Consider the following 17,352-nt stretch of genomic DNA (forward strand, 5'->3'; position numbering starts at 1 on the left):
CCTATCAAGGTACAGCGACTATGACAGGTAACACACAGCCAAGAAAAAATTAAGCAAAATACTTGGTTAACATAAGTAAACCGTTGAACTACTCCGCTGAAAATTCTTGGAGCTTTAATTCAAAAAATGAAACAAAAACTTACTATGGCGTAATCCATGGGCGTTACGTTGCATTCTATTCAGGATATATACTAGTAATGGCGTTTGGTCTTCTACATAGGTTAAAACACACAATGCTGCCCTATAGTGTTTCAACCAGTCCTCAGTGGGTAGTCCATTTTAGCTTCTTGCTTTGTAAAAGTGCTACACGATTCATGAATGTACAGCATTAATAATTTCTTCGGAACAGCTTCGTAACAGCGATGCCTTTAAGTCTGACGGTGTGTAGTGGGGGGGGTGACCGCCCACTGGCTGGGTGTCAGCTAGGTATCTTGAACAGTATCTGCACAGCCCTGTAGTGTAGAGTATTGTTCGGTTATTCTAGCATCTGTGTAGGCCCTGTGATGTTCGTCACTCATGGGATCTTCACGTCACCCTTTCGCATACTCTAGGTACACTTCCGAGAGATAAAGATACGATACGTCATCACCGAGCCACGGGTAGTCATTGTAGCAACAGCTTTTTATTTCAACTTTTCAGTGTAACTCAGGTCGTGAATGTTGCAAATCTCAGTTCCCTCGTTGACTTGCATGAAATATTAATGTATCCCGGCGAATCACTCGCTGCACTGTGTGCCTCTAACCAAAAATTACTGCCGTTAACTGTGTACCTGTGGAGAACCAACCCAACCAAAATGTGGCCTAGGGCTAGGCCTATATTTACCTGGTTAAACATGAAGTCATAATCGATGGTTAAACATGAAGACATAATCGATATTTGCGAGCAGCAGAATGCTCATTAAAAACAATGGTAGAACTCCTTACCATATATAACACGGAAAGGCATTACGTCTGCCCATGAGCACATACCACCTTAGCTATGAGGCATGGTTTGGTCTTGGCCTATGCGCTGCCTAAACTAGGCTAGTGTATTTAACAATGCTCAACTGTGTCTCCTTGTATGGTATATTTGCCCTTCACTAGCAAAATGACATAGGTTTTAAAACTCAATTACTAAGTCAAGCTCAACAAGGATGAGTTTAGCCTATATATCCACACTAATGACAAAACCAAAACACTGAATGTGTGCACACTGACTTGTCCACCATTAGACTAAGCTTCGATTCTTGTGCATCAGAGGTTTCCACTTACCCCATTAAAGCACTGGTTTCGTTCTTTTTAGTACGGTCTGGACGTTGTCTTGTTTTTTGGAGAACCGTGAAACAATTAACGCATATTTAACGGCCACACATCACACCGGGATTAACAAGGACACTGCAAATTTGCCAAACACAATCAAATCCACGAGTGAAAGGTCACGGACTCACGAGTATGAAAAGCAGTCGAAGGCAAACGTCTTGTCCACCGTAACCATGCTAAACAAATATAAGGAATACGAAAAGAGCTAAACACTTGCGATCAAATATACTATTACGTATGTAAATAAATTTATATGCTGACGGTATTATTTATAGTATTTATGCCTGAATTTTCGCAGGATTACTAAAATACCTCAAAATTGATTGAAAAGTGGCCTGAAAGTGATGTCGATTGTAATATTTTAGTGTTGCCGGCGGTTTCCCCTCTGTGATTGGGTTTTATCACTTAAATGAGGATGCATTCTCGAGAGAAAGAGAGAGAGAGAGAGAAACCTTGTTTACTAAGGATGAAAGATGTCCGAAGAGCAGATTAAAATATTTTTTCGCGCCAATGTCTTTACATTTCTGTCACCAGACTGAGAGAATGTGGGATGGTCTATTTATTCACTTCCAATGATAGAAAATATAAAGATAAAAAAGAGGAAGGAAGAAAGAAGGAAAGGGGGAGAAAAAGAAAGCAAAAAAAAAAAAACGGAAATCTCAGTAGGAAAATACTGACAGGAAATTAGTTGCTGATGAAGATCCATAGAGACAGATGGGTGTAATTTAGTCACACCACAAATACTGTCTAAACGGCTCCCTGGAGTTTAACCTTTAAAATATCACTCTTTCCCTTTACAGTTCATACACTGACTTTCTCTCTCTCTCTCTCTCTCTCTCTCTCTCTCCGTGTCCCATTTCAGTTAATCGTTGATATGTTCTGGTAAACGCTGTGGAAAACTGGGTGTCTCCTTTTGCAAACATTTTTTTGCGAAAAGACTTCTTTTGATTTATATATACAAATGCAACGAGGATAGAATAGCAGATAGGTCGGCGTGCTAATGAGACGGTTCTTCCCATTTTGTTCAGCTCTGAAGCCACCCATTTTAAGAAACAACCGTTTGCCAAAAATACGGTTAAAAATGTATGTGCGCCCGAACGCACCAGTAACAAATGCATTCAATAAACGTGGAACAATTTTACCAACGCTTTTATAAACTTTTTTTTTTTTAACCCTCGTGGTTTTATGTATTTGTCGGTATAGCGAGTGCTGGTAAAAATATCTCCTACCGTTTCCCATTGTGCCTCAGAAAATACAAAATGCTTTTTACGCGGTAACACAGAATCCGAGAGTAAAGCCGACCATTGCCCGTATGAAGGGGAGGTATGGTGCAATAGGCCGAGGCGCGCTCAAATAGAAAAGGAGAGAGAATTGCTTTACGATTAAAATATCGCAATTAACGTAGTGAAAATTTTGCTATCACCGGCATTGAACAGATGGAATGTTAGATAAATCAAGGAAGTATATACCATCATTAGCATTTAAGAGATTGAAGATTGAAGGACTATTAACAGTATTGAAAACAAGTAATATTCAATTTACAAGAATCACTTAGTCTTATTTTCTGTTCAGAACAATCCAGTATTTTTAAAAGCGTCCGACGTTGTCTTTCCAGAAACTCGCTAACGATTTAATTTCTTAATGATTAATAGACTGACTTTGCCATTGAAAACTGGCGTCACAAAACCCACGGTCAAGAACTCTAGAAATAAATTATTTTACCACATTTTACGAAAGAAATAAACCCAAGTTCACGCCGACTAACCAATGCAGAATGACAACAAACGTCCCATAGCGTCAACTGACGACGATAGACCAAGACCACTCCAAGATGTCCGTCACGTCCCGGAATTCCATTGAAAGCCGTAATTACGTGCCATTCCCGTTACGGGCATCCTGTCTACCGCCGCAGTGTTCCTTGGATGGGCGAGACAGAGATAGACAGAGCCCTCAGCCTTGGGGAAATGCAATGGGATTGACGTCCGCATCAACTGTGACTTACAGAGGGAACCGAGACGAGGTTGGCAGTTGAGGCCTGAGGTCCTTACCAGACTTTGTCTTGCGGAGAACCTCGTCCTGGTTGGTAGCAAGAGTCCAGAGGTCCTCTCCAGATTTATAAAGCTTTTTAACAACTTCCCCTCACTCCCCACACACCAAACACGCTTGGGGGTCCCATTGGAATTAAGAGCCCGTGCTAGCACAAACTTTGAATTAAAAATTAACCGATATAGAACATCTTAGAGACATTGTAAAATGCAGGAATTGCCAACCCTCCCAAATTGTCAATGACGTCACACAACGAGATTAAACGGCCGATGTAATTCGATCGGTTCATTTTTTCGTCCATGCGATTCTAAAAACGGCAAATGCGAAGATTGACAACGAAAAGTGAAGGACAGTTCCCACTGGCCTGTCAAATCTAGCCGATGGCCTCAAACGCTGTCAATGTGACAGGGTATTTTTTTCATTCCACGCTGTGGATACAATACATAGCAATCAAAATGGGTCGATGTTATGACCGGCGAAAGTGATCGCTCGGTGAGCCGGGAAATTTATGACCGTTTTTTTTCTTGTCTTTAATTTTCCTTTTAGGAGAATGTCTGTCCTTTTTTGTCTTTCAAATTTACTAGTGGATGTGCGTGTGCTTTTTAGGGCTTTTAGATTCCTTGTTAGGAAAATGCGTGTCTTTTTATTTTTGTCCAAATTTACTTTCAGGAAAATGACCAAAGTATATATGCACCTTCAGTTTAACCATAATTACTCTTCTTTGGTGACTGTTTCTTTTCTTATGCTGCAAACTCTAGAATTTCTTCCCTGCTTTTGTTTTCCTAGACTTTTATAGTTATTCAACTTTCAAGGGGTAGTCTACAGTTGCCGATAAGGTTAAAGACCCATTTATTCCCATATACTCTCTCTCTCTCTCTCTCTCTCTCTCTCTCTCTCTCTCTCTCTCTCTCTCTCTCTCTTTGTATATATACTTGTTGGCCGTGTGGTTAAAATCGCGTCACTGTAGTCCTGAGTTCTTGTCTTCCGTGGTTCGAGCCCACGAGACGGCGAACCTATTATCAACTAAAAAATTCCCCTTCGGGTAACATGTATGAAAATATATTATTTCCGAGGTAGAGCGAATTGGATATTAAAGGACGTTTTATCGCTTAATGCTTGCATATGAATCGCGGTGATGTGATGAAAATTCATATATAAATATATACATCAGTATATATTATATATATATATATATATATATATATATATATATATATATATATATATATATATATATATCTTCTTCTTCTTTTAACGTGCTTTTTTCCCATTTTTGTATGGGGTAAGCACGATGCCTTCTTTTGAAGGACTTTTTGATTTGGCTTTGGGGTAGACCTGTGGTCTCGACCGGCTGCCCTGCCTGACATCGCTTAGACCCCGGTAGCGTATGTTTCATGTATCATACCCGACCCAACGCCCTTTCTTCCCAGCAGCGAGAAGTTGTGGCGCGGGTAGGGCGAGAGTTCGAGACGTGTGAGATGTTTGTTATGTTTTTTTTTAAGGTATTGTAGTGGCTTTGTTTTGTGTGTGTATTTAGTCTGTAACACCCATTTGCTTTTTAAGCAAACCTATCCGTTGATTACATATATAATCCTGGGATGTCTACACGGATAGCAAAGTGTCTGCCTCTCTGATCAGTCGGCTGCGGATTTGAACCCGCGCCACAGACCTCTACAAAAGTCCAAAGCTGCTGCTGTAACCGACTGAGCCATAGAGGTTCTATATATATATATATATATATATATATATATATATATATATATATATATATATATATATATATAATATACTATATATATATATATAAATATTTATATATACTATATATATATATATATATATATATATATATATATATATATATATATATATATATATATATATATATATATATAGTGATGGCTATGGGTTAAAGGTCAACAACTTCCCTTCACCAGCGAGAGCACAGTTCAGTCCCACGAGGACCCTTTTCCTGAAATTGATATGTTGCCCTGTTGACCTTAGAAGTGAATTAGGTAGCCGGTGTTTGGTCGACTAAAGTGGGTAGCATCCAGGGCAGCAGAGAAGAGCGTGGAGCAAAAGATTTTATTGAACACTTATATTGTACAGAATCAAACAGTAGTTAAAAATCAATAACTGATTGTGTTTGTAAGTGACAGAATGTAGGCATTCTGTCTAATGCGAATTGCAGTATAACCGGCAAGGTTACTAACAGACAGTTTCAATAATATCGTTTAGATGATAAATTCTGTTATATGGAAAAATTAGAGTCAATGACCATCAACTGAGAATTAGTCCAGATTATATATATATATATATATATATATATATATATATATATATATATATATATATATAATTATATATATATATATATAATTACATATATATATATATATATATATATATATATATATATATATATATATATATATATATATATATATATATATATATATATATATATATAGACTTGAGTAATTGTCAACACGGACACACACACACACATATATATATATATATATATATATATATATATATATATATATATATATATATATATATATATATATATATATATATATATATATATATATATATATATATATATATTTATATATATATATATATATATATATATATATATATATATATATATATATATATATCTAACCAATTTACTCTCTCGGTTTTTCCCTAATTTGTTCGATCTAGAGTACAGTACATTCGTTAAGCGGTAATATCGAATACTTATTGTGCAATTTGAAAAAACGCTCCGTCAATCTTACAAAAAATAATTGATTACAATATTGGAAGAATCAATGATGCCCGTCAGTAATGACGTTAATGATGTCCTCATTACCAAGTTGCATTAGCTTCGTTGGCGTAATGCTTCATTACTAACGATACCATTTTAATGCCGCGTTTGGTAACGAAGGGTTTATTTCTAAAGTGAAGAAAGTTCTCATGATGCTGAATCGCCATTAAGGTTGAAAACTCGTATAGTTTATATATATATATATATATATATATATATATATATATATATATATATATATATATATATATATATATATATATATATATATATTTATATATATATATATATATATATATATATATATATATGTAATATATATATATGTATATATACATTATATTTTATATATATATATATATATATATATATATATATATATATATATATATATATATATATATATATATATATATATATATATATACTGTATATATATATATATAAATATACAGGGTGCCCATCAAGTCTCTTTTTACAATTTAATAAATATATTATAAAAACAAATGGGCAGTGAAATGTGTGGAAATTATTACAAAATGAGTGGTAAATATTGAAGATTTTGCCTCTGTTAATACACCTCTATATGGGCACCATTAATTGCACGAAGCACATCAAGACGGTACTCAATTTCTTGACACGTTCGCTGTAGTATAGCCTCATCAGTGGTGGCAGTTGCATCAGTGATCTTTTGCTCGAGATCAGTGATGTCCCATATCTTTGTTTGATACACGATATCTTTCACATAACCCCATAGAAAGTCCATGGGAATGATATCTGGTGAACGAGGTGGTCAGGGAATTGGGTCAACCCTTCCAATCCACCAGTTTGGAAATATTTGATTCAGTAACCCACGAACAAGCAGTCCCCATTGTGGTGGTGCACCATCTTGCTGGAAAATGATGGTTGGTTGGTCATCTAGTTGTGGTGCCACACATTCAGTGAAAAGGTCAAGGTAAACATCTGCAGTAACTGTTGTTTTGTTGAAAAAAAAAATGGTCCAATGATTCAATTACACATGATCCCACACCATACATTCGCCTTTGGACTATGTTGGTGAAGTTCCCTAGTCACATAGGGATGTTATGATCCCCAGATTCTCACATTATGTGTGTTCGGTTTCCCTGCAACATGAAAGGTTGCCTCATCACTAAAACAAACTTGGTTGAGTAATGTTTCATCCTCAGAAATTCGTTCCAGCTTGTTAACTGCAAACTCTTTTTGTCTTGGTTTATCATTTGGCTCGAGTGCCTGTACGAGTTGCACTTTGTAAGCGTACACTCGCAAGTTCTTGTGTAGGACTTCGTGCACTGTTGAACGTTGTAGCTGTAAGTGTCTGGCAGCAGTACGCATGGACTTTGTAGGAGAACGATCAAAGGCTTGTCTTACATGATTGATGTTTTCCTCAGATGTTCTTGGTCGTCCACTCCTCCCTGTATCCAACACTGTTCATGTCTCCATACATTTCTTGTGCCATGCACAAATTGACGGACTTGACGGTGGATCACTTAGTTCTGTAGTTTCGATGAAACTGCATATCCGATTTTGTTTCAATAAACCATGACACACATTGTGCTTTTTATTGAGGAGTAGCCATTTTTTAGGGGTTCGTTTAACAGTACCTCTTTCATCAACAGGGTACCTGAAAGACACAAATGCAATGTGATTAAAAACTTTGATAACTACTGAGTACATAGAACAAATCTGATTAAGATATCTCATCAATGGCTTTTATAATATATTTTTTAAATTGTAAAAAGACTGTAAGGACACTCCAGGCATATATATATATATATATATATATATATATATATATATATATATATATATATATATATATATACATATACATATACATTGTATTATATATATTGTATATATAAATATATACATACATATAGCCTATATATATATATATATATATATATATATATATATATATATATATGTGTGTGTGTGTATGTATATGTATATATGGATACACCAGCAGGGAAGCGCCATCTGCATATCAGTAAGGACACCAAGGCCTTGGTGTCCTTACTGATATGTATATATGTATATATATACATACATACTGTGTATATATATATATATATATATATATATATATATATATATATATATATATATATATATATATATAATCTTTTTCATCGAGAGGCTCGGAGGTCGTAAAAAAATACAAAGACGTGTATTTGGAAGGCTGTATGTGGCGTAACGCAGATCAAACAATCATCACTGTACAAGTCAGTTAAGTGTTCAGATCACCTGGAAACCCTGAATTTGATTCTTATAGTTTTCCTCTGATTGTTAAGTGTATCTTGTCAGCTACTTGTGCGTCAGTCCTAGTCTGTGTCTTATGAGATCTATGTTCAACTTGTTCTTGAGAACACGTATTCATAGCTGCTAAGTGATTTCATTCCCTCAGAGTGATCATAAATCATAATATGTCAAGACAGTTTTGGAAAGATCTGAAATTCTCTTCTTTATTTATCCGCCCAGAACTTCCCCGTTATTTTAAGATATAACTAATTTTCCTGTCAACCAGAAGGAGATGGCGCCAGTCAACAACACCAACAGAATCAACAACAGCAACAACAGCAGCATCAACAACAACATGGCTTCCAGCAGATGAACCAGCAACAAAACCTCCAACAACAACAGATGCTTCAACAACAACAGCAGCAGCAGCAGCAGCAGACGCAACAACAGCAAATGAACATGCAGCAACAACAACAGCAACCCTTCCAACAGACGATGCAGGCAGGTCTGCAGACTCAAGTCACACAAAACCTCCAACAACAAAACTACACACAACAGCAGGCACTCCAACAACAAAATCTGCAACAACAAAACTTGCAACAACAAAACCTGCAACAGAACTTCCAACACCAGCAACAGAACCTCCAACAACAACAGCTGCTGCAGCAACAGCAGAACTTGCAACAGCAACAGCAGACACTACAGCATCAGCAGAACCTACAGCTTCAGCAGCAGCAGGACTTGCAGCAGCAGATGCAGAAGCAGCTGATACAGCAGCAGCAGAAGACCCGGATGATGGGCGTCAAAGGGGATCAGTATTCTTCGGCCTACACGGGCATCTCGCCCCCCTCCCGGCCGCTCTCCAGGGAGGACCTATACGGGCAGCAGCATATGGGTCTGCCCGATGGCACGCTGCAGGGCCCTGGTATGCCGCAACAGAGGTGAGATTTGCTTCTCTGATATTTTAGTTGATATATTGATATTTACATGCTGTTTCCACTCATGTTTTACTGTAAGGTAGTTTTTTTTATTTAAGTTCAAATATCAATATTTACTTGTTTCCACTTGTGTTTTACTGTAGTTTTGTCATTTAAGTTCAAGTATCAATATTTACTTGCTTCCACTTGTGTTATATTGTAATTTCTCATTTAAGTTCATAAATCAATGTTTACTTGTTTCCACTTGTGTTTTACTGTAGTTTTCTCATCTAAGTGTGTTTGTCTATCAAGTTAATACCCTGATTTACTTGCTCAGTATGAATGCATGCATATGTTAAATAATAATAAGAACTGAAATAATGTAATCGCTTTGCAGAAAGACCACGAAAACGTGGGAAATGAAATATGCAAAAAACTATATACATATCAGTTAGTTACGAGTTATAAATATCACTAGTTAATGGCCATATTTCCTGCAGAAGTGGTAATACAACAAACACTTTGAAAAGAATAATGACATATAGTCCAGCCCTGAACACAGCTCTTTTAACCTCTAAAGGAAAAAAAAGAAACATATGTATAACCCCTTTATCAAATGGAGAAGTCGCGCTGTGCATCACTTAACTGGCATGGCAACAGTTAGATTATCTTTTAAGTCTTACATATTTTTCTTATTAATATTGTTATCAGACTAGTAAAGTCTAAACAGGTGTTATACTAAAGAAATATATTTTTCAGACTCCAGTCAAACCAGTCTGCTGGTATGCATGTGTATCATGTGCCTCTGGTACATGGGAAATGTATCATTTATAATAATTTTAAGACTTTGTTGATACCAAATCCCTGGTATACATCAGACTTCTGTGCTTTTTATGCAAGCAAGTCACATTTTGTATACTGTCATGATAGAAAGTTGCTGGTATGCATCAGATTCATAATATATATATATATATATATATATATATATATATATATATATATATATATATATAATATAGATAGATAGATAGACAGATATAGATATATATATGTAGATATATATTTTTATATATATATGTATATATATATATATATATATATATATATATATATATATATATATATATATATATATATATATATATATATATATAGACTTTAGTAAAACAATCAGGTAGCATGCTTCAGACTTGATATCACGCAAGCAAAGTAGATCCATCTCAGACTTTATGAATACTAAACTGCTTGTATACATAAGAATTATGTATATTGTATATTTTTCCTTTATTATTTAAATTTTTCTCTCTCTCAACCCAGGCCTGCGCCCCTCTCACCCACGGAAATGCGAGGAGGCGTTATGGTGACCACTTCGGGCATCGTGAAATCCCTCGACCGCCCCAGACAAACGACGGTAAGTGCCCACTCCTCTCCCCTTCTCGGGGTCATCCCGGGTCAAATTTGACCTACAAAAGGGCTCCTCCGAACTCTCCTCTCTTAGTGTCATCTGTATCGTAACTCCTCTTTCACTGACTGCATGACTTGAATTTCTCCAGTCTGTCAGTTCAGAATATTTTTTTTGTTTTTGTTTTGTTAACTGACGATCTTTGACTCTGCTCTGAAATCTTGGTTCTTTCCCTACAGGTCTCTCATTCTGTGTGTGGTTGTGTGAAATGTTGTGGGAAGGCGATGGTATTGACACTACTGGATGTTAAGATGGGAACATACAGATTACACTTAATATATAATGATTTTACACAATGAAATTCCGATAGTATAATGCGTGTGCGTGTGCATCAAAGATGTCCAAGTATCTATCTATCTATCGTCTATCTACTTATATGTATATATATATACATATATATATACTGTATATATACTTAAGGATTGAGTAAATGATTATATATATATATATATATATATATATATATATATATATATATATATATATATATATATATATATATATATATATATATATATATCCGCAAAAATATTATGCCACAAACATCGTTTACTGCCGAATCGATACCAACGTATACTTCCCTTGGGGGCTCAGTGGTCAAAAGTCACTGTACTTTGTTATCTCTAAACCAGGCGGTGGTTCGAATCCCACTGGTGACGAAGCACTTGTCAGTCATAATTCCCCTTGGAAGCAATTTATGGTGAACTGATATTAAACGATGTTTGTGGCTGTTCATATATATATATATATATATATATATATATATATATATATATATATATATATATATATATACATACTGTATATGTATTATATTTATATAAATATGTAAAAATAATATATATACATGCTGTATATATATATAATATATATATATATATATATATATATATATATATATAATATATATATATATATATATATATATATATATATATATAATATATATATATATATATATATATATATATATATATATATATATATATATATATATATACACACACATACACACATACATACATATATTTGCATTTATGCAACACTGTAATACGTTCTCTACGGGTAGTAGTATATACAGAATAAGACTTCACACTTACTTGATATTCTGAATAAGTTTGCTCAGCCTGAGTAAGGGAGTCCTATAGAAAGTTGCTATTCTGTCTCTTTGTCATCTTACCCAAACACAAACATTTCTACAAAGTTTTAAACGCCAGTTTTCCGTTATAAGAAATCAAATTTCATATTTATTTTTCAAGATATTTTGACATATCTTACCTTTCTCTTTAGTTAACTTACGCTTCATAAGTAAACTTATGCTTGAAGAGATCATTTGTGGCCATAAATTTCGGGAACACTTTGGCGTTTTCGGTAATCGGCCACTTGCCCTGGAGATTTGAAAAGCAACCATTCACACGGCGATAGCTTCCATTGCATCTTGAAATATATTAAAACAAATAAGAAAAGGAATTATTCACTCAGCGATAGCTTCCATCGCATCTTGAAATATATAAAAAAAAATAAGAAAAGGAATTATTCACTCAGCGATAGCTTCCATCGCATCTTGAAATATATTAAAACAAATAAGAAAAGGAATCATTCACACGGCGATAACTTCCATCGCATCTTGAAATATATTATAACAAATAAGAAAAGGAATCGTTCACACGGCAATAACTTTCAAGGCATCTTGAAATATATTAAAACAAATAAGAAAAGGAGTCTTTCACATGGCAATAATTATCATGGCATCTTGAAATATATTGAAACAAATAAGAAAAGGAATCATTTACACGTCGATAACTCCCATCGCATCTTGAAATTAAACAAATAAGAAAAGGAATAATTCACACGGCGATAACTTTCATGACATCTTGAAATATATTAAAACAAATAAGAAAAGTAATAATTCACACGTCGATAACTTCCATTGCATCTTGAAATATATTAAAACAAATAAGAAAAAGAATCGTTCACATGGCGGTAACCTTCATGGCATCTTAAAATATATTAAAACAAATAAGAAAAGGAATCATTCACATGGCGGTAACTTTCATCGCAGCATGAATAGTTTAAAACAAGTAAAAAAAGTAATCATTCACCCGGCGATATCTTTCATGGCATCATAAAATATATAAAAAAAATAAGAAAAGTCATTATTCACAGGGCGATAACTTTCATCGGATCATAGAATATATTCATACAAATAGAGTAATCACTCACACAGCGATAACTTTCATTGCATCATAGAATATATTAAAGAAATTAGAAAATTAATCATTCACACGGCAACAATTTCATCCAAACGTAAGATATATTAAAACAGAGAAGAAAAGCAATCAGTCATAGGGCGATAACTTTCATCACATCAAAAAATATATTCAAACAAATAAGAAGAGTAATCATTCACACAGCGATGACTTTCATTACGTCATAAAAGATATTGTAACAATATCGGAAACCCAACCAGCAGAGAACTAAATCAGATGAATGGAACATTTGAATCGGCCTGTGAGATAAAAGCGCCATTTATCTGATACGAAAAATCAACAGAAGAATCTCTTCTATTTTCTAAGCCTTTTTTACAGCTTGTTAATTACCCCTTAACTATATAAACAGACATTTTTGCATACGCGTATCAGTCACACAATGTAGATAAATATAAATAAATAAGGAATATTATATACACACATATATATATATATATATATTCATTATTTATTTATATATATGTGTGTGTGTGTTTGTGTGTATACATGTGGACACACACACAGACACAGACACACACACACACACATATATATATATATATATATATATATATATATATATATATATATATATATATATATATATATATATATATATATATATACACATAATATTTTGCCAATCTCGAGCGCGAAATTCTCCAGAAAGGCGCCAATAGCCCAAGTGACACTTCAGATCCCGTGTGACCCTCCACAGCTTGCATCTCGTCCTTAAGTGGAAGTATTCCGCCGAATCGGCGGATTCCTTTGGATATAAAAGGCTGTGATGAGGCGGCTCTAAAGGATTTTAAATTGAATGTCAGGAAGGAGCAAGGTTTTGGGGGTGGGGGTGGCTGGGAAATTGAGAATTCAAAACAAAATTTAAATTGATATTGATCATCTCACAGCGGCAGAATCAGACAAAAATACGAGAGCGTGCTTAAAGAAACTTCAGATAAGTCGAGTTATCGAGAATGGGGCTTGGGATGGGGGGGGAAGAAAAATTGAGCATTATTCATAATAAAATTGAAGTTAATATCGATCATTTCACAGCGGCAGAATCAGACAAAAATACAATAGCGTGTTTAAAGAAACTTCAAATAAGTCAATTTATCGAGAAAAGTTGAGTTATGGAGAACAGGGTGTGTTTTTTTTATTTTTATTTTTGTTGGTGGAGTCCGCTTTTAGTCTGTTTTTGACAGCCTCCGAGCGAGGGATGTCTGACGGATTTTGTGTTGCCGTGCATCCATGTGTAAATCCGTTGACGTGCGCATACTTCCTTTTGATCGAAACCGCAAGTTAATCATTATTATGATTGTCTTTTTTGAATTAGGGATGTAATGGTCTCCCAGGTTACTATTTTTTTTTATATTTCTTTTTCTGTTATTTTGACGGACCCAATCATAACCTCGCTCTGTCTCATTCATACGTATATATTGTGTTTGTGTGTGTATATATATATATGGGTGTATTATATATACATATACATATATATATATATATATATATATATATATATATATATATATATATATATATATATATATATATATATATATATATAATGATGCGTGCCTTTTATACATTTAATGGGTGACTGACAATACCGAACAAACAATAATCATGGATAATAATAGATTGCATTACTAAAATCTGGGCATATCCGGTGGCCTTTGAGAAGTACTGCGTAGAGTGAAATTTATATGAAGCAATACTACTGCAACAATTCTTTTTTTGTAAACTGATGTTCTGAAAACGAGGTGAACCTGAGTGCTGTGAAACTGTAACGGGAAGAACTGAATTGAACGCGGTGTAGTTGATTCATTGGCTTTTAAAAAACGCGAAATGATTTTAAGCATATTCGTCTAAATGCTACGGAACACTGTAGTTCTAAAATCACCTTTTGAACAGTATTGAGCTTCGGGACAGTTATCTCAGTATTGCGCAAACTTTTGATAAATGTGCATAATGCAGTTTAAACGTACTGCATCGCAACTTGAGCCAAACTTTAACTGATTGCTTTCGGGTGTAGGGAAGCGAAAATCTTTCCTAGTTCCATTAATTATTTAGCACATCATAATGGGTCTTCTTGTACGCCACTGAATCATTTCACCAATTTAAAATTAATTTTCTTTAATAAAAAAAAGTACCTGAGTTAAATAAAGTGAGAATTTTAGTCAAATTTCGCTGACATATCCAAGACCTCAAATCAGTTCATTTTGCGCTTCACCTGGTGCACTGTAGGCATTGCCAAAGGTTGCTTACAGCGTTACTTAGGCATCTAGTTGTAGCCACTTTTTAGCCTTTTATTTGCCTCCATTCGTACTTCTTTTATTCAGTCTTGCCGCCCAACCTCTCTGTTTATTACCTCTTATTGCATCTGTTGGTTTTTCTCCCAGTTCCAAATTCAGATAATTTCACTTCATCTGTTTTATTTTCACGATCCCTCTATCTTGCTGTCCAACCACTCTAACTCCTCTTATAAATATAAGTAAAAACAGAACCTTCGAGCCAGCGTTGTGAGAGCTGACATTTAGCTCAGTGTTGTGGTAAAACTATTTTATAATAATAATAATAATAATAATAATAATAATAATAATAATAATAATAATAATAATAATAATAATAATAATAATAATAATTTAGTTCTGAATGGCCAAAAGTGCTCCAGTGCTTGGCTTGACAGCCTAAAAATTTCATGAAATTGGAATGCTAAAAAAATTACTCTAGTTAGGTATGATATAAATTACGCGTAAACAGACGCATACCTCTTCCCGTCTGCTAGTCCAGTGTCCCAGAATGCACCATGAATTCATATATCATTCACAGACTTACAAATACTTAGTTCAAAATCTTGAGCAATACGAGTGGAATCCCATCACTGATAATTCAGTAACCTTTTATTTGACCTTTCCCCTCATTACTGGATTGCATTAACATTTTCATCTCTAAAATTCCGAACACTAATTATTGTTCACGTTTAACTGAATGTTGATTAGGCTTGGGGTCGTTTAAAATGTATGACATTTTGTATTACCTGCTGCTCTAATCGTGTTATTGAGTTGTAGGCAAACTGAATCTACACTACGATTCTCTCTCTCACACACACACACACACACACACACACACACACACACACATATATATATATATATATATATATATATATATATATATATATATATATATATATATATATATATATATATATATATATATATATATATATATATATATATATATATATATATATATATATATATACAGTACAAATTATATTGTAGCAAAGGCATGAGTAAGAGGCTGAGTCTATAAACTTATTGTGTTTAAGGCAACAAACGGACGGGTCAAGAGCTCTTGCGAGCGGAATCATAGTGCCTGACATGAGGCGAACAAAATTGAGATTGACATACATTCAGCTGTGTTTGAGAATGGAAAATGGTACATAATTTTATATACAAGTTACGAACAGAGTTCTGATATAAAATATAGCTGGAAAGCTGACATTGTATTGCTTCCAGTTGGAATGATGCATTTGGCGTGACATGATTATGGATAATAGCATACCTTAAAAAGAGTGTATGCCGTCAGCTGTGTTTCTTGTACACGTACCTGGCGTGCACGTCAGGAGATGTTCGCTGTGAGGAGTGGATGCCCGCAGGGTATGAGTTTGGGTGGCCAGGTAAGATGGACGATTGTGTAGGTCCATGTGGAACCCTACAGGACTCCCCCCTCAGAGAGGCCTATGGTTGTAGGTCGGTGTCTGGGAGGTATGTTGGTTTAAGTCGATCATGGAAACCCAGACGGTTCTGCTGTCAACCTCTTATCTGGTAGGCTATGTCTCTTCTTTGGATGATTCGGTATGGTCCCGAGTAGACTAGGGAGAGGGGGACCTCTGTGTGCATCCACTCATATGACAGAGTATTTCACATTCTGCAGCTTGTTGGGGACATACAAATTTTTGGTCATGTTGTAGGTTGTCTTGGCCATCTTTATCCTTTCTATTGCTTTATGGATGTCGGATGGGGATGTCGGGCTTGTTGGATATTGAAAGATGTCTGCCAACAAAGTTAATTCTTGTCTGTACAGGGCTTCTGCTGGAGATGCAGTGAATGCTCCATGCGGTGACGTTCTCAGGCCTGGTAGGACCCAAGGCAACTCTTTTCACCAGTTCCCGCCTTGACGTCTGACGGTGATGGATGCTTTCAATGATCGGTGTAGCCTTTCGATGACGCCGTTGGCTACTGGGTTGTAGGCCGTCATGTGTACTATCTTTGTCCCCAAACTGTCTGCGAGGGCA

At 35.0% G+C, this 17,352-nt stretch overlaps 1 protein-coding gene across 17 annotated transcripts in view; it reads left to right on the forward strand.

Moving 5' to 3' along the window:
* The window catches only part of LOC136847104 (uncharacterized), a 335,956-nt gene that overhangs the window by 258,935 nt on the left and 59,669 nt on the right, over positions 1-17,352 (forward strand). For 12 of the 17 annotated variants that reach the window (XM_067118428.1, XM_067118422.1, XM_067118421.1 and 9 more), the window contains 2 exons: positions 8,711-9,365; positions 10,659-10,752. In XM_067118428.1, coding sequence (XP_066974529.1) covers positions 8,711-9,365; positions 10,659-10,752 — 749 coding nt within the window. The remainder of the gene's footprint in view (positions 1-8,710; positions 9,366-10,658; positions 10,753-17,352) is intronic. The other 5 variants (XM_067118416.1, XM_067118419.1, XM_067118420.1 and 2 more) reach the window with 1 other exon arrangement.

This window comes from Macrobrachium rosenbergii, chromosome 16, assembly GCF_040412425.1.
Source record: "Macrobrachium rosenbergii isolate ZJJX-2024 chromosome 16, ASM4041242v1, whole genome shotgun sequence".
Lineage (NCBI taxonomy): Eukaryota > Metazoa > Arthropoda > Malacostraca > Decapoda > Palaemonidae > Macrobrachium > Macrobrachium rosenbergii.